We start from the raw sequence: 25,166 nt of genomic DNA on the forward strand, positions 1-25,166 counted from the left end.
TTTCTTTGATGTGCACAAGTAGCCCCTGGTAACCTCATTCAGAGTAAAACACAGTCACAAAGTGGGAGATGGATCCTAAGTAGTAGAGTAGTCAATGCAGAATCCACTCATAAATCACAACTGATCATTCCAGCAAAAATATTAGCTGTGAGCAGCTACGGTACATTACTCCAGAACAAACCTGCTCAGTTCCACTTAATTTTCCACTCATTTTAAGGCTATTTTTGAAGTCTGTGGGTCCCATTCTGTTTCTGATTATTTCAATTGGAGAGGGTCCAGAGAAGAGCAATAAGAATGATTAAAGGTCTTGAGAACATGACCTATGAAGGAAGGCTGAAAGAGTTGGGTTTGTTTAGTTTGGAAAAGAGAAGACTGAGCGGGGACATGATAGCAGTTTTCAGGTATCTGAAAGGGTGACATAAGGAGGAGGGAGAAAACTTGTTCATCTTAGCCTCTAAGGATAGAACAAGAAGCAGTGGGCTTAAACTGCAGCAAGGGAGGTTTAGGTTGGACATTAGAAAAAAGTTCCTAACTGTCAGGGTGGTTAAACACTGGAATAAACTGCTTAGGGAGGTTGTGGAATCTCCATCTCTGGAGATATTTAAGAGTAGGTTAGATAAATGTCTATCAGGGATGGTCTAGGCAGTATTTGGTCCTGCCATGAGGGTAGGGGACTGGACTCGATGACCTCTCGAGGTCCCTTCCAGTCCTAGAATCTATGAATCTATGAATAGAGTTATTCCAGATCTAGACTACAGAAAGTGAGAGAGCATCATTTCACACCTGTGACTTTCCTGTTGAGGATTTTACTGTGTGTATATTTCTATGATACTTGAAATAGTATTATTTTCTGCAGTCTCCTTCATTCACGGTTGTCCCAGCTTGACAACCCAGCTCAAGTGATGATTTTGACTAAAATATATATTTAAATAAACAAATCTCATGCCCATCTGATGGAAGCCACAATTCAGAAAGTTCACATGGGGGAAGGATTTTCTTTATGCTCTATGGAAATAATGAAATGTATATGGATTTAAAGATGTTAATAAAAATTAACATTTGTTAGGGACGCATTTGAAAAACAAAACAGTCTCACTGGTGGTTCTACATGGCTGAAATAGGCTATAGCCATAGCACCACAGTCAATTTTGAGTCTCAGTTCTGGTGACCAACCACAAGAGTGCTGAAAAGTGATATGATTGTCACTCTACTGGCAAGGCCTGGAAAGAGTAGCCTGGATTTCAAGCATGGGGCAAAAGGCAAAAACCAATTTCCACCCTGCTCTTATATTAGGTGAACAAATCAGTAGAATGTTATTGTTAAACCATTCTGTGAAATTTTTCTCTATTAAAGATGGAGGAATTAAAGGAATTTATTAAAGGGCATTAATTATATTGTTTATTTAAGGAGTGTGCGTGGCTCTGGCCCCAGTAGTTTACTACTCCAAAGGCCCCTTCCTGCAAACACTTATCACAGGCAGTAGTGTTTACTGCAGTATGTAGTTTTATTGAAGACTACTTATCAGATTCCAGCTGAAAGCAAAGACTACATTCAGTAGTGAGTGTTTGCAGAACTTGTCCCTAAGGCCTTGTCCATATTAGAAAAGTTGGAATGGTGTAACTGAATTGTAAAATGAGCATTTAATTGAAGGCCAAAGATGCTTCTCCCCTTTGTACTATGGCATGCTGTTTCCACCACCTTAAAAATTTGTATAGAGTTACAACAAGGTATAGAGTTACAACAATGTGTACAGAGAATACAACAAGGTTACCTGCTTTCTGACACTGAACAATCTTGTCATGAACGGTGTCTGCTGTTTCAATAAGAAACCTGCTCTCCTGAATCATCTGTCAGAAAACAAATGAAAACCAGGTTGCTATTACCAGGCTTTAGTTAAACATCTAGCTCTCAGACAAGTATTAAGAAGGTACCATTTAAAAAGAGCTCTGCTGGGTAAGTAAGACTAAAAAGATTATATCAGTCAATCATATCAGATCTCCCAATTCTGTGTCAAGGTAAATGACAGTTGCTCAGGAAATGTTTTGTTGCAGAAGTCAGAGAACAGCTGTTTTACATCAGTTAGACATAATTTTAAGCAACATAAAGGAAACAGAGGTAGTGTCAATAGAGACCAGAGCTAGCAGACAAACACTAACTTAAATCTACGATCGTATTTGAAAATGAAGTCTTTCTGTGCTTACTAGGGTTTTTATTTTATTTGAATGAAATGAAAGAATTAGAATTATGGCCTTTCAGCATCAATACCTAGCAAAAACATTTATTGACCCATTAAGGGCCTTGATTCAGAAAGGTATTTAAACCCATGTATAACTTTAAGCACTTGAGTAGTCCAAATAACTTCATTGTTTGTGTTTCTCTTTGGAGGAATTCAGATAAACTCTGCAGCTCAGGCCCAACTATAGTACTCAAGAGTTAAAAAGTTTTAACAAACAAATAAATCAACAAACAAACAAAAGTAGTTGGCTTCAATGGGACCACTCATACCTTTAAAGTTATACATGTTTAAGTACCTTCCTGGATCTGGGCTGCAGATAAGAGGAAAATACATAAATCAACATCCATCAGCCATGTAGAAAATGCTCTGAGCGTCTCTTCTTGCCATCTTCAGTGAAATCGCATTTCTTCTTTCATGCTTGCAAACTTTCCAAAAAGTTTCAAAAGCCCAGTCAAGCAACTGAGTTGTTTCAATGCTAACTTCTGCAAAATTGTGAGATGTGGCATGTATATCTGTTACAGGAAGGAAGAACATGTACAAAGATGAAATACATATGCTTGAATATAATCACATTCTTTCTGGTATAAATCAAGAGTAACACCACTGAAGCCAATCAAGTTAAAACAGCATAAAGCTGATATAAATGAGATAAGAATCAAGCTGATAGTTTCCTAGTTTTACATCCTGCTGTTACATAAGTTATGATATGCAAACTTGGCCAAAATGCTGCAACTGTTTTTTTTTTTTTTTAATTCCTGTGTTCAATTGTGTGAAATCTGAAAGAATTTATGTCCTGATCCTGCACCATTGACATCAATGAGGACCTCGCTTCCGACGTCAGTGGGCATAGAATCAGGACTTTACAGAGAGGCTCAACGATCAAACATTCCCCTGTTCCTCTCACTCTAGACTATCCCATGCTGCACAAAATCTTACTTTCACTTCACAAAATCTTCACTTCACACTTGAAGCATTTGAGCATCCCATGCATTTTAGAGCTGCACCGAGTACTGAGTATACGAGGCAGCATATGTGGGCAATTCACTTTTGATTTAAGGAAATTGTTTTGTCAAATAAAGCCTGCAATCACATGAAACCTAGCATACTCTACACCTGAGAGAATATTACTTTTTTATTAAAAGTTATTTAATATTTTCAAATATGGAAAACAGTTGTCCTTACGCTCCCTTTGAATTAATAGTATGCTGAATAAGACTAAAGATATCATTAAACTTAATATCCCTAAAGCAGGCGACAAAAAGGCTGGGGAGAGAACAGAGTTAAGTTTCTTTTAGAAACAAAACCAACAATTTATACTACAGTCTTGCCTAAAGGCTCAAATCAGGAGGGCAACCGGTTGTGCTAGGCAATGTACAAATACAGAGTATGACAGTCCTTGCCCTGAGGAGCTTATAATCCAATTTAAGAGAAGACACAGCAAATGGGTGTAACAAACAGTAGGAAGCACTGGAGAAAGGAGAACAAGAGAAACAATAACATACATTAACATAGGCCAGATACAAGCACAACTATGTTTTTCCAGGAGGGGAATTTGGGCCAAATTCATCCTGGGTTTAATTGACAGTGGGATGATTTTGGCTCCTATGATGTTAAAATACAATGCAACTCATTTCAATAACAGAGAAATGTTTAAAAAGTATTTAAAAGATATTGGTAATTTATTAGGTGTTAATGTTCCAATTAGAGATCGGTCTGAATCAAAATCCTGATGGCCCCAAACTTCCCAATTAGCGCCTATCTATAACGTGCTGTGCCAAAAACCTAGATGTGTAAGTCTTAATTTTTATATTATATATTATATTTTGAATTAGACATCTCTATATCTAAATAAACATATACAAACTACATCTAACACAAATATCTCGCTGCTTTGACGTACGCAGCACACCAAGGAAACAAAATCCATTCTCCCCTGTATTCCTATAGAAGAAAAAAGCTTGATACAGCTACACAGGATAAAATTATTTTCTGTCAAAATATGCTTCCTGGACTGAAACTAGTTTCAATAGTCTCCAATGCCTTTCATTCTTTATTACTTGCTTGTTCATGCATCATGTTGATTTTTTCTCTTTGATTTTTTTCCTCTTTTCTTCTGGGAGAAAATGACCATTTCTACCAACCCTCTGGCTTTTCTACACCATTGCACGCAGTAATCTTGTATTAAAGGAGCCTTTCTGCTGCCAGTTAGGAATGCAGAGTGTGGTCTCAACAATGGAGAGAGCAAAAGTCTTTCCAAAAATTGCACCTTACCACTGGCCCAAGATACAAAAGAAGATTTGTGTATTTTCATGGATGTCAAAGAAACCTGGTAGAATTTCATCAATAATACTCAGCACTTATATAGGCCTCATTCAATAAGGTGCTGAGTGCCTCCACTGAGGTGCTGAGTGCCCTCGACTCCAACTGGTTTCAACAAATGGGGTGGAGGATGCCCAGCATCCCACAGGATTGCCAACACACTGCTTTACAAATGATTGGCCTGTCCTCCAGCTCCTACTTGGCATTAATTTACTAATCCTCACAACACCCCTATGAGGCAGGATTTAGATTAAGTACGGATATGCCCAATTTAAAATGGAGAAACAGCAGGAGAGAGGCTAAGTGACCTGCCCAAGACAAGTCTCAGAGATAGGCTTGAAAGTCCAGAATTCTTGGCTCCTGGTCGTGTGCTCTGATCTCTTAACCATACCTATGAGGCCTTCACATAGCTCAGCATCCCCTACATGTATAAATCCTATCATCAGTAAGACCTCAGAAAATTGCATTGATATGAATGTCCTGCAAGCCTCCAATTTCTATATAAAATTATGTAAACTATGAAAATTGATCACCATCTGCCACCGACTGCACCTCTTCCTAGGAGTTTATGGTAGGGTTATGCTCAGACTATCCAACAGAGATATCGAATAACAATTACAATAGTTTTCATGGGGAAAGCTACAATGAAATGTCAACTTTCCTTTACTGAAACGCCATGTAGAGTAGTCCCCAGCTCTCTTGATGCTGACAGTTGAATCTTGCGGCTGTCAACACCCCCAGGATAAAACAATGAAAACAGGATTGCATAGTAGAATTGAGCCTGTTAATGTTTGCAATCCTGTCTGTAATTTTCATGTAAAATTAAGCAGCCTTTGTCCCAGTGGAACAAACATGAGAAGGCAATTTAGATTTGAGAGCTTCCCCAATACACTTGATAGGAGGCAAAGGAGTAACTTCTCTACCGTTGCACTGAGGTGAAGAAGAAATAATCTTTAGTCTATAAAGTGATGTTCCTTTTCAACGGTGGGTGTTTTTCAGAAAATATAAAATATAATCCATCAGGGTATTTACTTGAATTGACTAATTTAAAATGATTTTTTTCAAATGTCATTCATCAATCATGGTATTTGGTTTTTTTTTTTTTTTTTTAAATAAAAAAATTCTTATTGTGACATACCACAGTACATTCCAGACTAATGAGCAAGGATGGCACCCTGCCCTGCAACCTGGGGAGTCTTAACATTTGTTTGGATGCCTCCTACCTGGGCCACTCACAAACAGCCTTCAAGCAGGCAAGCCACACCCTGAGCATCCGTGTTTAACTGCAGCCTGCCAGCCACACTTTGGCTCTCACCAGCCTTGGTTATACTGCAGGGTGACCGCAACACACTGCTAGTCTTAGATTTCCCCCACAGAAACGTATGTTCTCTACTGCCCAGCCCTCTCCTGGACATTACAGATCTCTTGAGTCCTTTATTCCAGTAAGGGAATAATATGCACATAACTTGTCACCCCAAAAGGAGTTACCCAGACACTTCAACTTGAACACACTGGATCAGATAAAACACTAAAACAAGTTTATTAACCACAAACAGATAGATTTTAAGTGAGTACAAATAATGAGGCATAAAAGTAAAAAATGATTACAAGAAAAATAAAGCTAAGATGTTTAGTAATACCTAACTTATCAAACTATATCAGATTCAAGCACAGTTTCTTACCACATGCTTTCAGCAGTTTTACTGACCAAACCCTATAGGTCATGACCCTCCCCCCAAAGTCCAATGCTTGCTTCCTTTCTCACTTCAAGTGCAGTGAATGTGATGGGCAGGGAGAGAAATAAGGGTGTGTCTTAGTGTGTCTGACCCTTCCTTTCACAGTCCTGTTCCCCCTTTGAGAAGCATTTCCAGCTGGGAGCAAGGCAACAGGCAATCTGTGTAGAAGGGAACTTCATGCTGTTTCTTTGCTAAGATGTAGATTTTTTTTGCCCCTGACCCCTTTCCTTCCAAAGAATGGCCACTTATCAGGTAACGGTCCATCAACCTTGTTTATACCTGGTTGAGGCATTAGCTTACCTTTGTCTCTGAGGAACTGGTTTGGCCACTCCCCAGACTTATCTGGAGAACATCCTTTCAGACTCATAGACTTTAAGGTCAGAAGGGACCATTATGACCTTCTAGTCTGACCTCCTGCACAACGCAGGCCACAGAATCTCACCCACCCACTCTTGTAACAAACCCCTGACCTATGTCTGAACTACTGAAGTCCTCAACTTGTGGTTTAAAGACTTCAAGGTGCAGAGAATCCTCCAGCAAGTGACCCGTGTCCCATGCTGCAGAGGAAGGCGAAAAACCCCCAGGGCCTCTGCCAATCTGCTCTGGAGGAAAATTCCTTCCCAACCCCAAATATGGCGATCAGCTAAACCCTGAGCATGTGGGCAAGACTCACCAGCCAGACACCCAGGAAAGAATTCTCTGTAGTAACTCAGATCCCACCGTATCTAGTGTCCCATCACAGGCCATTGCGTATATTTACCGCTAATAGTCAAAGATCAATTCATTGCCAAAATTAGGCTATCCCATCATACCATCCCTGCCATAAATTTATCAAGCTTAGTCTTGAAGCCAGATATGTCTTTTGCCTCCACTGCTCCCCTTTGAAGGCTATTCCAGAACTTCACTCCTCTTATGGTTAGAAACCTTCGTCTAATTTCAAGTCTAAACTTCCTGATGGCCAGTTTATATCCATTTGTTCGTGTGTCCACATTGGTACTGAGCTTAAATAATTCCTCTCCCTCCCTGGTATTTATCTCTCTGATATATTTATAGAGAGCAATCATATCTCCCCCTCAGCCTACTTTTGGTTAGGCTAAACAAGCCAAGCTCTTTGAGTCTCCTTTCATAAGACAGGTTTTCCATTCCTCAAATCATCCTAGTAGCCCTTCTCTGTACCTGTTCCAGTTTGAATTCATCCTTCTTAAACACGGGAGACCAGAACTGCACACAATATTCCAGAGGAGGTCTCACCAGTGCCTTGTATAATGGTACTAATACCTCCTTATCTCTACTGGGAATACCTCGCCTGATGCATCCCAAGACCGCATTAGCTTTTTTCACAGCCATATCACATTGGCGGCTCCGTCATCCTGTGATCAACCAATATCCAAGGTCATCTCCTCCTCTGTTACTTCCAAGTGATGAGCTGAGCTTATGTTTATAAGTTCACATATAATGCTGTTATGTGCATTTTGCCACATTATTGATCAGCAAATTATGAGTTATTTAAATACCTCACAAAGCATACTTTGTACAAAGATTATTACAATAACGGGTAGGGTATGAACACAGGGGTACATTCTGTCACACTTGTCTTAGCAGAGACTGCCACAGCCACAATGGCATTGCCCTTCCCACCTACATTTGGTGCTTTTCAATTGCAACTCAATAAGACCAGAGGATCTAGGACTATTGCTCCAATGAAAGTAGCCCCCATGATTAAAGTTTCTATAGGAACTGATTCTGGGAGAAAGATACAAGTCCTCTGGTAAAATGCTTTTAATGGGACAACCTCCCCATATGGAAAAATAGTACAGGAAACACTTTTAAACTGAAGAAATTAATAACAGGCTGTTCAGATTGATGGAACACGTAAGTGGTTAAGCCCCAAATGTAAGTTTGTATTTTGTAAGGCGGTGGAAGACATAAAAGCCAGTATGCACATGTTAAATGTTTCAACAAAATAGATTTTTTAAAGTTAAACATTGCTCAGCAATGATGGAAACAGGAAGGCCAAAATTCTGTTCATCTCATTCACCTGAACTGTCCCATTGAAACTAGCCAGGCTTCTTAGACTCATCAAGTTTAAGGACAGATCATCTAGTCTGACCTCTTGCAGGCCATAGAACCTCACTCACCCACTCCTGTAATAGACCTCTACTCGCTGGCTGAGGTACTGAACTCCTCAAATCATGACTCAAAGAATTCAAGTTATCGTGAATTCACCATTTACTCCAGTTTAAACCTGCAAGTGACTCATGCTTCAGAGGAAGGCAAAAAACCTTCAGTGTCTCTGCCAATCTCACCCATGGGAAAATTATTTAATTTTAAATTTTATTTTAAATACGGTAGTCAGTTAGACCCTGAGCATTTCAGGAAGGCCCAACAGCCACATGCCTTGGAAAGCATTCTCTGGAGTAACTCAGAGTCCTCATCTAGAATCCCATCACTGGCCATCGGGGATATTTGCTGCTAGCAGTCACAATTCGGCTACATGCCATTGTAGGCAGTTTTATCATACCATCTCCTCCATAAACTTATCAAGGATGTTCTAGAACTTCACTCCTTTGATGGTTAGAAACCTTCATCTAATTTCAAGTCTAAACTTGTTGATGGCCAGTTTATATCCATTTGTTCTTGTGTCCACATGGGTGCTTAACTTAAACAACTTCTCTCCCTCCGCGGTAGTTGTACCTCTGATGTGTTTATAGTATGATAAGTAAGATTTGGTTCAAACATAACAGCACTATGGTATGTAGTAAATGGGAAGCAGAAAGCGAAACTGACAGTGATTGAAAAATGAAACTGACTTGTCTCATTTCACTGTCTAAATTGCGTGAAGAGCAATGACTTCAAAATCTAATCCACTTCTAGCCACTCATGTTAGTTAACTTTCCTTCACTTTTAATAAACTAAGGTGCTAGTAAGATATTTATCTTAACAATAACACCTGAATTCTTTGCCCATTTAAATATTATGTCTTGTATGTATTAAGAGAAAATTGGAGAATCAATAAATACAAAGGATTTCTTTTTAGAAACTACACTGGTACAAATTATTTCCTTGTTCTTTATACATTTTTCTGTAAATTGAAAAAGGGAGAGGAAATTATCGTGGCAGCCTCACCAAAAAAAGTGAAAAATTAAAGCGCCACACTCTCTGGGAAGATAAATGATACAGAGGGATAGTTCAAAAAAATCAAATAATAAATAGTCCAGACATTAAGAATAGAAATCAACACTAAAAAAAGATAACTTTTTTTTCTCTCTCTCTCCCCTTACCGGTGGAGTCAGGAGATAATTTTGAGAGAAAAGCCCTGTAAACTCTGTATTCTTGAATGTATCTTTGTCAATGAGGAGTTTTGCCCGAGGAGTGCAAGCAGAATCTTGCCCTCCCTCTTCAAAGATATAATCTATTGGTTGAACAATTGAAGTGCAAACTGAGCTAATGAAAATTTAAAAACGATTTTCTCTTTTAACATCAAGCATTTATTGCAAGCATTTAGGACAAGAAACAGCCAAGTAAGTAATCATCTGCCAGCAAGCCTTGTAAGAAGTGGGGATATCTAGATGCTGACAGGGGCTGAAAAAGGGATACTGGCTATTTAAAATACCATGATATCTATTCCAATGTACAGCAAATTCAGTTTTCTATATGTTGAGCTTACGCACAACACACTGTGGTAGTAAGAATGCCGATCAAGAATGCAGACATCATTTGGGAGAGTTTGAAATATACAAATCAGCAGAAATACTTGGGTTTTTTTGTTGTACTTTGAGCATGTCTACGCTACAAAATACTGAAAGAAAGGCAACCTAATGGTATTCCATATTAAGAGCTCTGATATCACTCAGGCCCTATTTTGCAGGGAACTAATGGATGTGACTGGGAGGAGGGGAAGATAAACCAAAATAAGACTGGAGGAAGGAAAGAGAAAGATACACAGATGGAGAAAGATGTACAAACAGATGGAGAGAAAAAAATATTGAGAGAAAATACAATAAGAAATCTAAAAATTGCTTTTACACACTACACCCATATCTAGATAAAAATATGCAACCAAACTCTAAAACCAAATATCAATACAAGTTTCCATACATAGTTAATATTCACAAGTTGGACCAAATTCTGCTTTAAGTTATGCTTGACATCAGTGTATTACAACATTCTCTTGGCAGCGAATACTAGTGAAGTTAGCCACCCCTCTCATTTTTACTTGTTCAGAGCTGTCTGAAAAATTATTCTTTGGTGCTGAAATTGCCTCAGTTGAAAGACAAATTTTGTTGGGAAAATCTGGAAAATCTGTTCAGCCATTTTTGAATGATGCAAGTGAAAAAGAGGTACCTATCCCATTGGAATAAAAGACTATCACACTTGTGACCATACAGAAAATTCAAATAGAGCTGAAATTTGAAGTATTGCACATATTCGGGGCAGATCTTCATCTGTTATAGATCTGCATTTCTCCACTAACTTTAATGATTGATGCTGATCTGCGCCAGCTGAGGATCTGACCTATAATATCCATTTGGAAGTGTGTCAATGGCCAAGAGTCTGAATCTGAAAAAGAAAATAAAAAAAACACACCAAAAAAACCCAAACTTGTGCATTTCCTGGCTTTTAAAAAATTGTTTAACATTAAAATTGTATTAACATAATATCTGCATATAAATTGTGTGCAATATATCTACTTACTCTTCACTAACATTTTCTCTGACATTATCCCCTTTCCCAAAAATCCCTAATTCCTCTCTCTTGAAAGGTGTTCCTATACTACCCCAGCCTTTCTTTGCTGAGCAATATCTGGAAAAAAGTTGCTTTTTTTTCATCTAACTAACGGTTCCAAAATAATTTCCCATACAGATGTTTGAATGCTGAAGAAGAGCATTCAAAAACATTTGTTCAAATTCCAAATGGCTTTTCAGTCAAACCATCTTTGTACTTATTATTTGTTATTCACAAACATTTGCACAAATGTTTGAGGAAAGGGTTTTTTGATAGAAGTATTTGTATCTGCACATGAGCAGGGGTATCTGTGTACAAAAAGAGGATTTGTTTATTTATTATTTGCTAAATGTAACATTTGTGTTTAAAAAGCTTCAGTCTTCCCATCAGGGAGGAAAAACAATACCATGCGACTTAGGTGAATGGTTACCACAAACAGCTAACAGTTTAAATGAACTATTCACAAGCAGCCAGAGGCTCAAATTTGTTTGCATACGCTATTTTGCGAATACATATGAATATTGAATGCAGACACAGAAATCAGAATCTTTTTTAGAACAATTCACAACTAAAAAAGTGCTAAATTACTTGTATAATTATTTGCAATGAACAATTCAACCATTTCTGCTTTCCAGCTTAGCTTCTGTCACTTTCACCATGCTAAATATTTCCCTTTTAAATGTGATCAATGAACTTTTAAATGAATTTGACAGGTTCTAAAATGAGTTGCATGCTGCCCACCTCAAAGAAGATTGCTGTGCCAACCTTTGAAGAAAGTGAGCAAGCACAAGTATAGGTGAAAATGAAGAAATCCAGGAAGATTCTTATTACATGAAAAAATCTGAATTGTAGCTTTACAAATGAAACATTATATTATTCCACTGTAGGTGGGTGATAATTAGTGATAACAGTTAGGGGGGGTCAATTGATCATATATAGTAATAACCAAATCTATGAGTAAACTTGGAAAATAAACAGCTATAAACCATGTTCCTGCATTTTCATATATTCTTCAAAATGGATAAATTATTTTTTCTGCCAACACTTCATCTAAGTTTCTTCCTTTTAGTTGATTCCATCCCTTTTTCTACTTCGCAGATCTTTTATACACCCTGACTTTCTTCAGAGGATTCTTTTTCTTCATAAAATGTAGAATAAAAGATAAGTTCCACAAAACTATTGCAGAGAGGCCATTTTTAAAAAATGAAACAAATATGAAATTCTTCTGGGAGACTCTCTCAAACAAAATGTTAAGGTAGCACAATTTGAAACATCCCATGTGCTTTGTTTCTGGAACTGTAACTCCTTTTCAAGGGTCTATAATAATTTAAAAAAACACCTAATTGTCCAGGAAAAAGCAAACAACCCACAGAAAATGATCTTTGTCTAGCATGTCTGTTGACAAAAGAACAATCCAATATAACAGACAGCTAATTGTTTTCAAGATCATTGCTACTGGTCTCAGAGCGTCTGCATCTTCATTCACGTGGAATAGCCGAGCTGTCTATGCCCCATTAAACACACTGACAGAGTTTACCATTTTCATGAAAAAAAAGATATGTTCAGATGACAGGTTTACCCACAGAAAAAATACAACACTCGTAGTATTTTTTTAAAATCAGTGATTAATTTTCATAACATCCCATAACAGTTCAACTGTTAAAGCAATTAAAAAATATATCTCAAACATAAGAGATGTGCTACATGAAAGTACTTAATAGACAACTCAGTGTTAATATGAACAAACTTTTTTGTGTGGGGGGCAAACAAGGCTCCAGCTGCGTAAACCCAAGAGTAGTCCCTTGAGATTAATGGACTACTTAGGTGAGTAAAGGAATAGAGCAAGTGTCTGCAGAATCAGTCCCTAAGATTTGAAATCTTCTCCATTAAAAACCTATTAAGATAGCACTTTCAGCATATCTTTTATTAAAAACATACACAAAATATTTTACATGGTGCTCTGCCAAAGTCTCCCTTTGTTTTCAATTTTATGAATACGAGCCCTTTCAGTTGAGAACTGTTAGACAACAACAACAAAGATTGTCCCTTTCTGCTCTATTAATCTCCTTATCTTTTAATTTATCCCCACATGTTACTTGCATAATTTAAATTCAGAGTTCACTAAAGCTTTCTAGTTTGGGTTCGCTTTTACCAGCAGAAACATACACTGGCTCCCATTTTTCACCCGACTGTCACATGGACTGACATTTCCTCTAGTAGAAAGAAATTTCTTAAGGTTAACAACCACTTCTCTATTAAAAAAGAACCACCACCTGAGTCATTACAAATGCCACAATAAGGTGGGGTGGCATTTTTCACTATAACTTCTTTCAACAGTTGAAGGCGTAATCCCCACACACAGACACTATATTATACTTTGAAATGTTAATGTTCAGATACATCGTTTACTATTTCATCATGAAAAGACAACAGATTTCAATATTCTGCACATTGACTCGATCTAAAAAAGAAAATATGTATTGAGAAAAACTTTGAAAAATAGGGACTTATTCTTTTTAGAAAGGAATTATATTTGAACATGTTAAATCATCAACCTAAAACAGATGAAGTTGTGGGAAAATACTTTAGGGAAATATGTGGACTCACTAACCAAGATCCTTTATTTATTTATTTCATTCTGTCCCTTTTGTATGTTCTTAGTCAGTTTTCCGTCATGAAGAATTTCTAGACAAATTTTCCAATGGTTTACTCTAGTATTATTTGTAACATACCTTAAAACAAAAAAAAGCATGAGAGCAAAAATACTGTCCGTTAGGATCTTGTACAATCTTAGCTATTTACCGCATAATCTAAGCTTTCACTAAAAATAATGAGTTGTATTAGTCCTTTCCACTGCTAAAATAACGCTCCCTGTACATCAATATCTTGCTACCCGGTAGCTCAAGCTTTGCAGAATTTTATCTCCAGCGATATAATTCACTACAATCAAACTGCAGGTAAGTGAATACAGACAAATCAATTCATGATTAAGGGCCAAATCTTGCTTTTCTTATGCATATGAATAGCCCCACTAATCTCAATGGGACCTCTCACAAGAGTAACAGAAGCGTGAATTGGCCCACCATATTTCGAAATAACAACAACACAGTAATAAAAACACAGTTATAAAAGCTCCTACCAGATCGTATGCAGCCATAAGCTTTTTCTGCACATCAGGCATGGTCCCCAGAGGCTCCAGGTAAGGGAATGTATCTTTCATATAGACAGTGGCAGAGGGAGTATTGTCACTGTTTATAAGCCGTGAGGACAAAGTCAAGATGCACTGCTTCAGACTGGCGATTGGAGGGAGTCCACAAAGCTCTTTAACAGACACAATTGCATTCTGTGGGGGAAAAATGGATTTGCATTTACCGTAGCTCACCATCCCATTCTGGTTTATAAAAGTAAGTCAACTAGTGCCTCTTACACATCCACACACACACGGTTTCGTGAGCATTTGGAAAATTCTAAGAATAAGTTTGTCCCTGTGATCATACTGTTTTAAGTGAGGATAAGAAACTCATAAGAATTAAAAGATAATCTGCAAAGAGTAAAATAAAAAAAGGTTGTGACCTTTGCTGCTTCTTTATGTTTTTTATAGAAGGCCTGAAAAAAGATGTACACCGCTACCTCGATATAATGCCACCCGCTATAACACGAATTTGGATATAACACGGTAAAGCAGTGCTCCAGGGGGGCGGGGCTGCGCACTCCAGTGGATCAAAGCAAGTTCAATATAACGCGGTTTCACCTATAATGCGGTAAGATTTTTTGGCTCCTGAGGACAGCTTTATATCGAGGTAGAATCCCAGTAACAGAACATTGGAGCAACCAGCAGAACACAACTGTTACCATACTGCATTTTAGACCCCTGTGAGGATACAAAAATTTGGATCCACATCCGATCTGCATCCACAATAATGAACTTGTGACCCGCACTCCACCTTTTATATGTATTTGTATCTGCACCGAATCTCACTGTTGGAGCCCTGTGCGTATATAAAAATTTGGATCTGTATCTGGTCCGCAAAGATAGTAAACAATACAAAAGTGGATATCTGTGGATTTGCAGGACTCTGTATCTTTGCAGGTCAGGAATCCGAAAATGTTAAAGTAATTAACATAGGGTTACCATATTTTGAGCCTCCAAAAGGAGGACACTCCACGGGGCCCCGGCCATGCCTCGGCCACGCCCCCGCCCCGACTCCGCCCCCTCCCCTGCTTCCCGCGAACATTTGATTCGCGGGAAGCCTGAAGCAGGTAAGGGAGGTGTGGGGGGAGGAGGCGCGGCCCAGTCTGGCCCCCCCGGCATCTCCAGCCTGGGTCGGCTCGGCCCCTGGGGTGTCGGCCCCGGGCCCGGCCCCTGGCCGAGCACCCCCGGCCCGCCCAGCACTGCCGGTCCCCATCCCGGCCCCCGGCTTGGCACCCCCCGGCCCGCAGCCCCGGTCCGGCCCTGCCGGCCCCCGGCCCCCAGCTCGGTACCGCTGGCCCCCGGCCCGGCCCCTGGCCCGGCCCCGCCGGCCCGGCCCAGCCCCTGGCCCAGCACCGCCGGCCCCGCATGTCCCGATTTTCCCGGACATGGCCGGCTTTTTAGGATTTCTCCCCGGACGGGGATTTGGAGCCCAAAAAGCCGGACATGTCCGGGAAAAGCCGGACGTATGGTAACCCTAAATTAACAGAGGCTCTTCTTTTAACCAAATATATTTGAATGGTGTATTAGAAAATAAAATCTGTTGTCTGGTTGTCATATAAATTATCCATGAGAACAAGATCTAGAAGCAAAATTTAGTTTTTGAACACACATTAATACTATTTTTAGGTGAGGTTTATAAATTATTTTCTGGTTATACTACTTCGTGTATACAGCTGTAATCTAATATTTATTGTTACAGAATAAGGGAATGTAAGGGAACAGAAGATGGAGTCAGAGATTCAAATTAGTTATTTTCAAGGCCTGCAAGGAAGAAAAGCCTGGGAAGAGTTTCCCATTCTTAAAAATATGCTTAAGATATTCCTCTGAGAGTGATTTATAACTTATGTCATTTTGTAAACCTTTCCAGCTGCCCAAACTAAATTTGCTTTAGACTCTGTCCAGAATTGCAGGGTCAGTGAAGTAATATAAAATGTGTTCTTGTCCTGTTTTCCAGGGATAAATACACTGTTTCCTTTGCTTTACCAAGGAAATAGCTATTGTACATTCTCCTATATAAATACAATTCTTATTGTTTAACCTTATTCAGTTTTGTTTCTCTTTGCCAGCATCTACACCACAGATCTGATTTTCTCCTAACTGAACCAGTGAGAATGCATGAAATTAAGCACAAAGAGTGCAAACCTGCCATGCTGACTCACGTTCTGAACCATTGCAGTTTCTTCCCGTCCATTAAACTTTTTCAATTGCACGCTGGGTGCTTATCCCACAGTTCCTGACACATCTATAAGAACTGGATTCTGGGACTATGGTACAGTAGCAGAAGGTCTACCCATTTCTGCCCAAACCGTCTTAATGCTGTCCACGCTGCATTGAACCAGTTCAGATTAAACCAGCATTTAGCTAAAAGCAAAATGTAATCCCAATGGTATTTGGTTGGCATGTTAAATGTATAGAGCATGTGTGTATGGGTAGGAATGTGTTTTAGGTAGGATCACATAACTCTTAGCAGAGTACACATCTGTAATGTAGACAAGACCTGAATGACTCATACATTTGGGTGTTTCTAGGCACGCACGCATGCACATATACACACACTCACACACTTTTCACTAGTTAACAAGATAAAGGTAAGATGACATTCTTCAAAAAGGAGACAGGATGGGATGTCTCGCTAGTTCTATGGCCTGGAGATACAAGCTAGTCCTCAACTCAAATCTCCCAATTAGCTAAAATCAGCAGTGGGCTTTTTTTCTTTTAAATATTTTTCAAAAATTAAACAGCTGCTTAGCCTGACATCTATATGTTAATTAACCTCAGTAAATATCAAGCTTTGGCAAATCAGGACTTTATGTATTTAAACTGCAAGGGCTAGATATTCCTTTTAGTTACACAGGTATAATTTTGAAGCAAGTCCATTGACTTCAATGGATTTATACTGCTGTGACTGAGATCAGAATGTTTACCCAAGTGTTCAGTACAAAGTAATAATGAAGTAAAAAGTTTCATACCTGCATGTTTTCCCTCATGTCAGTGGCCTCTCGTAATGGATGCACTGCTAGTTTAAAGATATCATCTATAATCTTAAGGCTTGTGTTCCTCAGCATGGTATACTCGCTTCCTTTCTTTCCTATTCTCACCGACAGACTGCGCTTTTGTGCTTTTCCTCCTCCACTTCGATTAGTTATTGCAATGTGAACAAAAAGTGTAACATGCTCCATGATATCTCCAACAAAGCAGCGCAAGGGTATATGTCGATATCCAGGCTGTAAACATTCAAGTGGTATGGTATACTGGCCTATAAACTCATCACCAATATAGTCATCATCCAAAACAACAAAACGGATCATGGCAAGTTCTGGTAGATTTATTTGGAACTCAAAGCTTTCATCAAAAATAGGATTGTCACTGTTTTGCTGAACAGTTTTAGTTCTTTGTTCTGCACAGTCTGCAGGAATTCCATGAATTTCTATGCAAACATATGGGTCTATGACATCCCCTTTTGCACAAGCTCCCTTGGGCTTTGGAAAGTTCTGACCACTGATAATTTTGACATGTAGAACTTGAGGAGAGACCCCTGGAACGATGCCCTTTGTATTTGCACTAAAGTAAGATACTGTATCACGCATAACAGAAGGTCTAAGGACATAGCCACATTCCCCATTCTGTAAAAACCAGCCAGTATGTAAATCCATCATTGGGCCTGGAGTCTGATAGTTCATTGCCACTATCTGACAACCACAATTCCAAAAATCTTGGGGATTTAAGTTACTAGAGTCTATCCTCATAGCACTTGGGTATATCCTAGACAAAAATTTCTTGTTGTAATTGACGAAGTCCTCTGGATATTCATTTGCAATTCTACTGGCCTCTGCCTCACTGAAAGAGCAGATTTCCCAATAATTCTGACTTTTCATAGATACCACAAAATCTTTGTACTGGACAGACTTGCATATCGATACCAAATCAGACAACTCTCTGCACAGCCAGATCAGCCTTGGGTCATTCACATAATCTTCAGACATTCTTCGAGATATTTCAGCCTCTTCATCTTCATCAGTGACTTCTCCTTCTAATAAATCCTGGTCAAAGGGGAGCTTCTTCCCTTTCACAATGATCTTCATTTTCAGTTTCTCAGGTGATGGAAGGTAGGCTTCTGATGGTAAAGGTGCTTCTGTGTAGAGTTTGTTTCCAAAAATCTTCTTCATGTGTTGAACCATTACTTTCTGTTGTTGTATTGAGCAGTGGTTACCCAAGCAGAGAATGAGAGGATACTCTGAAGTAATGAAGGCTAATTTGTTTATTACCTCAATAACATTTCGAAAGGCAAGCGGTGATGTCATGCTATTACGGTTACAAATGATGGGCTCATTATCTGGACCATCACAAACATCAAGTTCAATACTCCTACAATTCATTTTTAAAGCCCTGACATAACCATTGATATCAGCTGGTCCTCTAAATTGGTCTTCTATTAGATAGGTATTGTGAGATGCATTGATATAGTAATGTGATAAAGGCTGAGTCATATCCTGGACAACTTTTCTGTGCTCAGGGTCAAAAATATCACATTCTGGGGACACCAAATACTGAGTAAATCCATCAATGGCAAGAAATCCCTTCAACCGTCCTTCTTGAGAAAGTTCATACCTGCGGATAATGTCTAGACACATTTCTTCAGTTATATGAGCAACTCCTTGCTCAGCTTCTAAAAAAAGCATGAGATCATTAGCATCCAAATATTCTTTGTTTTTAGATATCTGCACTAGTAAGAAATAAACTTCAGGTCTTGTGCAAAGTTCGCTGAATGCTTCACAAAACTCCTCTTTAGTTACTCGAGTTGTTAGTTTTTCTTTGCTTTTCTGGATTTCCTTAAATTTTAACCTAATCTTTGATTCCTTTAGGGTAGGATTAAGCTGTTTGATTAACTCTACAGATGTATCTTCTAACATTATGCCATTACCATCAACATCTGCAGCTTCAAATACAGTTTTTAGCCACACAAACCGTGGGGTATTCTGGCTGTTTTCCATTAAATCCAGAGGTTGTTTGCTACGAGAAACCAAGTAACGTAAACCTGACACCCAAATGTTGGCCACATCAGCTGAATTGGCAACCAGGTCAAGAGACTCATAGTTCTCCCCATGAATTACAGAGAATGCACAGTCTTCACTAATCTGGTCTGCCAGTCCATTGTTCCTGAATGTTTCAGTGTTCTTCCCTAGTCTTATCTCTTTTACAGCAGAAATATCAAGCTTAGCCTTGTCAGGGTCTTTCTTGGAAGGTTCCCAGCGAAGAGCTTGCAAGTCAGTGTCTAGAGTAAAAAAACGATTATAAATGCGGGAATTTGGACGGACTTTCTTCAGTTCACACCCAGCCTGCATAAAGCTGATACAGTCACTAGCACTGCTTATTTTCTTCTCGGATGGCATGCTGCTGAAGGACACAGTTTTCTTCCTTCCACATTTTTGGTTGGAAGGATCCTGTAAAATAATTTAAAAATAATTAAGTACATTTTCTTCGGCCCTTTGTCAAGTGTATATATAATATACAAAGCATAGCTACCTTATATTTGTTTGATCATCAAAACATAAAGCACTATCCCTTCCCATAATTCAATTCTCTACTCAGTTATAGAATATAACTACACAGCGTCTTGTTTGGCTGCAACAACATAGCTGTCACAATCACTCCTGAGAAGCATATTGGGAGGAGAGGATTTGTGGACAATCACGGTAACTGGAGGAGTTGGGATTGGGGAGGGTTCACTGAGCAGTGAGAAGCTTCACAGTTATGGAATTAACCTGGAGGGTTGCTACGGGGATGAAGGGAGTGGGGGGAGAGCCTAGAAGAGCCTGGGGGGCAAAGGGGGTGGTTGAGGTAGAAGGGAAAGCCTGGGCAGGTGGGAGATGGCCCTGCCCTCATTCTGACCCGCTTTCCATTCCCCTCCTTCAGTGTTGCCCCTCTCTCGCCATATCTGGTGTTTCCACGAAGCCCCAGCCGCTGGCGTCAGGGGAACACGGGAGACTCGCAGCGGTCACTGACAGGAAGGTGCGTTTCCAACGCCGCAGGCTGCAGAGAACAGCCTGGGAGCACGAGCCGAGCGCTCCCTGACGGCTCAGCGACCAGAAGGGAAAGAACAACAGGCCTCACGGGCAGAGGCCAGGGTAACATCTCATCACCCGAAGCCAGCCTGGCCATTCAGGGGGCCGGAGAGGCCTCTGGGCTGGCAATGCTGTGTTCTGTCCCGGCCCCCAGCACGGGCTCCCGCCGGCTCCTGTGCCCCGTCAGGCCCATCTCCGCTCCACCCTACGCACCAGGAGGGCGCCAGCCTTCCCTCCCGGCTCCATGCTGCCTGGTAATGGGAAGGAGGAGGAGAGATCAACCAAGTGGGAGGCAGAGAAACTGCCTAATTACCTGCTCAACAGGCACCACAGCACCCCCAGTGGCCAGGAGGAGCAACTGCAGCCCCAAAACCTATTGCCGGCCCAAAGCCAAAGCCTCAGGAAAATTAATACAAAAAATAAAACCTCCCTATAATCCTTGAAGGTCACAAGGCCTGATTTTCAAATAAGGCCTCCATGTTTGTGTGTGCTGTTTTGTGCCCACAACTTGCCGGTAGAGAGCATGAATGAAACGCAGGCATAAAACTGTCGGTGCAATTCTTCAATGTTGCAAAACTGTGCCTTCCAAAACAATGACCTAGTTTGAAAACCAGGCCCATATTTCTTGCACTGTAGATCTGACCAGAAAACCAAATACTCAGTAACATAGTATCTTAAGGATCCCACCATGGATCTAGATGACTTTACCTGTTAAATTAAATCCCAGCATATACTGCTCTGTAAGGAGTATAAAAACTAAGTATGAATGTTTGCATTCTTGGGCTAGCTATTTTGAGAAGGTTATTATTAACGTTTTCTGTTTTTGAAGTATTTCTCTGTGCTTTATTGTCCATCTTATATACAGCACTCTCCACATTAGCCCATTCAATAACATCTGAAGTGTTATCAAAGAAATACCACAACCGTATTCAAAGCCAACTGGCTCTATTGGGAACAATTACAAAACCTCTAAACTTTAGTATTAAAGGTCTTTAGCTAATCTGTCAAGGCAATGAATTAAAACTTTTAATGACAGGCAAAATTACTCTAGCCATTTATTGTAGCATTTAGTATGCTAATTAGGATTAAAATAGGGAGAAAGAAAGTCAATGAACCCAGCACATTATTTCAGCACATTTTTACATTTTCACCAGCACATTTTTATGTTCCTGAGTCATCATACTGCAATTTAATATATTGCTGGTATGAAAATCTTTAAGCAACAGATGCTAATGAGTATAAATGAATGCAGCCAATTATACAGTAGTTTGTATAAGAGCCTTTTCTTTTCCACTTTTAGATTTTTAAAGAAAAAGTTATTTAAATTTAAAACAACAATATGTTTGTGGTTTTTAGCAAAATCCATATGAAATTCCATATCTCGCTTTTAGCGGAACAGTGTAGATTCCAAAACCAGGAACCTGAACCTATTTCCAATTATTTCAATGGAAGCAGGAAAAACCTCATACAGTGTTGCCAACTTCTGCAGTTTTATGGTGAGTCTTGTGGTATTTGGTGTCTTTCACACAATGATATTAATAGGCAGCAGGCTTCAAACAAGCAAAAGGAAGTACTTCACACAACACAGTCGACCTGTGAAACTTGTTGTCAGTGGATGCTGTCAAAACTATAACTAGATTCAAAAAAGAATTAGATAAGTTCATGGAGGATAAGTCCATCACTGGTTATTTGCCAAGATGATCAGGGATGCAACTCCATGCTCTGGGTGTCCCTAAACCTTTGACTGCCAGATGCTGGGACTGCACGACAGGAGATGGATTACTTGATGATTGCCCTGTTCTGTTTATTCCCTGCGAAGCATCTGGCATTGGCCACTGTTGGAAGACAGGATACGGGGTGAGATGCACCATTGGTCTGACCCAGTATGGCCGTTCTTATGTTATGTTCTTAAAGCCCCAGCGTCTGTAATCAAAACATTGCATGAGAATCTCAGCTTTCAATTAAAATAAAAGGTAAGTTTCTAGTCCTCATGGTTGTGGGGAAATGGTTGAAAACATTAAACAAATGCACTATAAATAAAGGCTCAGAAACCAGAAGGCATATGAAAAGTACCCAATATGTGTTGTTGGTTTTTTTTAAATCTCATGATTTTTAAGCTAGTCTCATATTTTTGGTGGGGACACATGATTTTTGAATATTTGGGGGTTGGCAATACTGCTGACATTAATTTAGAAACAATTCACATTTAAAGACTTCTTAAATAAATACAGTAACTGAGACATTTTTGGAGTTTTAATCTACAGCAATCTATACAATGATGGAGGTACTCTGGGCCAGATTCTCAGCTGGGGTAAATCTGTCCCACTGACTTCAGTGGAGCTACACTGATTACACTAGCTAAAGATCTATCATTTTGTCTTTGCCAGAGAGGGCAGCAAGATTTGTTACAAAACATGCTCACCAATTGGCTTTTGTGGAAAACACACAAGTTGTTTATTTTTAATTGTGAAATGGCTGTAGTTTTTGATGGCAATGATACCTTGAATCAGACTAATTTATTTTAGGTGACAAAAATAATGGGCCTTCCTGGGACCATTGAGTGCTGCCTTTAATGCTTGCTCTTAATCTTTAGGGCTTATTGCAAAGAGTGTTTAGTTGGTGTCATATAGGCAATTTAAAAATTGTAGAAAAATAGTGTTTCCTTTCCATGAAGGACTTTTTCATATCTGTTTATCAAGTCAATCAATTCAAATCTAATCCTGGGGACTAATTATGTAAAATGACCAGGATTTGGATGTTATTGCAAGTGATATTATTTTAATTGGCATTAATGACTAATCACTCTAATCTACAATACAATACATGGAGGAGAAAACTATGCAATTTGCAATTGTAAATTGATCCAAGAATGAGCTCATAACCACTCCAGGTGTTTCTTATTTGGTCACTATTGTATGATTTCTTTGTAATGCTTTTAAAATGAAGCCTGACAAATTTGTATATAATTTCAATTTAATAAGGCAGTTTTCATTTCAAAATGTAATCATCAAAAACATATTTATTCAAGTTTTGCAAACATTAAATGCTCAAAAAAGTGTGCCCTTAATCTTTTTTAAACTATAGCTTTATTAAATCTCAGGGAGAGGACATATTTTCTTCTAGAGGCACATGCTTACCTAACATTAAGAAAAGAATCTAATTTACATTCCTCAGTTAGTGGTGGAGCGGGTTCCACTAAGGACATTTCGGTGAACTATCTATTTTGTTGTTCCATAATTTGTTTATTTAAAATAAAAAGAGCAAGATTTACTAACAAAATCAGCCTGCTTCCATCTGTAAGTAAGCATCAAACAAAGATTCTCCTGATAATTAGATTTTATTTCACCCAGCTGAATAAAAGCTATTTAAACAAAATAAAAATCCCAAAACAAACAAAATGTGTTTCTTCTCAGAGCAAGCGCAGATCCTGGCCTCTGCTCTTGCACCTTTACACTGCTCTAGTGGGGCAGCTAAAGATTCAATCAGTGGGGTGTAGCCAGCTCCAAGCCCTGCTACCTCTCAACCCTATGGGGATGATACAAGATGGAACAATTTAGAGAAGCCTCTGAACTGATCTAAGTTATACGAGGGGTCAATTCAGTCCTGCCTGTCCCAGAGACTGGAGAAGAGCAAAGGAGGCTTGAAGCCAACTTTGTCTCCACTCAGGTCCAATGTTGAGTTTAGCTCAGGTAGACCCACGGCTCAGGGCCAATATAATTAATTACTTTCTTACTTTATGTCCCTAATAAATTCAATTCCTATGTTTTATTCTTCTAACAAACAACACTAAACTACAAACACTTTTATGCTGCAATGTCTCTATTGGCTATAACTCCTGATCTATGTCACCTTTCACTCGGAACTAAATACAGGAATGATTATAGAAACCTAACAAGCTAAAAGTTGCTAAGAGCTTATGTGTATGAATAGCAAAACTGCGTTCTTGTGCTAAATGCCAAAGGTATTCATACTGCAGACTATCAGGAAACTCTCCATTGTATTCACCTACAGAAGAATAAATCTTCTCTTTTATTAATCCAAAACACTCACTCAGTTCAAAAGCACAATGCGATGTTCTACTGAATCCTTGAGATTTAGAGTGTGTCTTTCTCAGAGACCTTAGATAAAGCAAAATAGAACTTCGCAGGTAGTAAGCACAGTAGGACTTCTATTCATCCCTCACCTTTCCACTCTTTGCATGCCACCAAGGAGCATCCGTACCAGCTTCATATAAGCCAGTGTGGAGGGCTCCAATGGGAGCAGGTCAGGAGAGCTGCCACAGGATTTCCAGTGGCTCTAACACAACAGGCCAGTGAAAGAGAGAGGCTACCAGCACTTTGAGTCCTGAGGGCTAGAAAAACAGCCAGGGAGGGGCAATGCTGTCCCCAGCTTGGGGACAAATTTCATCCCCAAAGCCCTGCCCACTTTGCTCCACATCAAGCCTGATGACTCAGGTTTTATCCAATGAAATGAATGGAATCCTATGACAGCACAGAAACTGCTCATCTCTAACAACTCTACAATAAAAGCTCTGTAACAAACAGTACAGCAGTGAACTCTTGCAGTTATTTCCATGCACCAGTGTCAGTTTTTTTCCTTCAGATAGTTCACTGAGTCAAGTTTGACTTGGTCAGTGGTACTTCTAGCTTTACCATCTCAACCATAATAGCAGCATCAAGTTGCCGTAACATACACAGCTCTTCATGACTTTTCAAAAGAATGTATTTTTTCCTAACTATAGGCATACACTTCCTCTACATTTCTCCCATTATAGATACAAACTCACCTTAGTCCCACACAAACCTGGTGTTCTCCCTTTTCTAACTGGAAGGGTGTCACAAAGCTGAGGGGAATCAAATCTCATTCCTCTGGGTGTAAACTGACCTCTGCAGGGT

At 39.4% G+C, this 25,166-nt stretch overlaps 1 protein-coding gene across 1 annotated transcript in view; it reads right to left on the bottom strand.

The window, feature by feature from the left end:
* Positions 1–25,166, bottom strand: part of PLCL1 (phospholipase C like 1 (inactive)) — a 304,999-nt gene that overhangs the window by 34,194 nt on the left and 245,639 nt on the right. Inside the window, exons 2-4 of the mRNA XM_054044587.1 lie at positions 17,179–19,650; positions 14,156–14,359; positions 1,772–1,847 (exon numbers count right to left, since the gene is read on the bottom strand). Coding sequence (XP_053900562.1) covers positions 1,772–1,847; positions 14,156–14,359; positions 17,179–19,650 — 2,752 coding nt within the window. The remainder of the gene's footprint in view (positions 1–1,771; positions 1,848–14,155; positions 14,360–17,178; positions 19,651–25,166) is intronic.

Source organism: Malaclemys terrapin, chromosome 11, assembly GCF_027887155.1.
Source record: "Malaclemys terrapin pileata isolate rMalTer1 chromosome 11, rMalTer1.hap1, whole genome shotgun sequence".
In the NCBI taxonomy this organism is placed as follows: domain Eukaryota; kingdom Metazoa; phylum Chordata; order Testudines; family Emydidae; genus Malaclemys; species Malaclemys terrapin.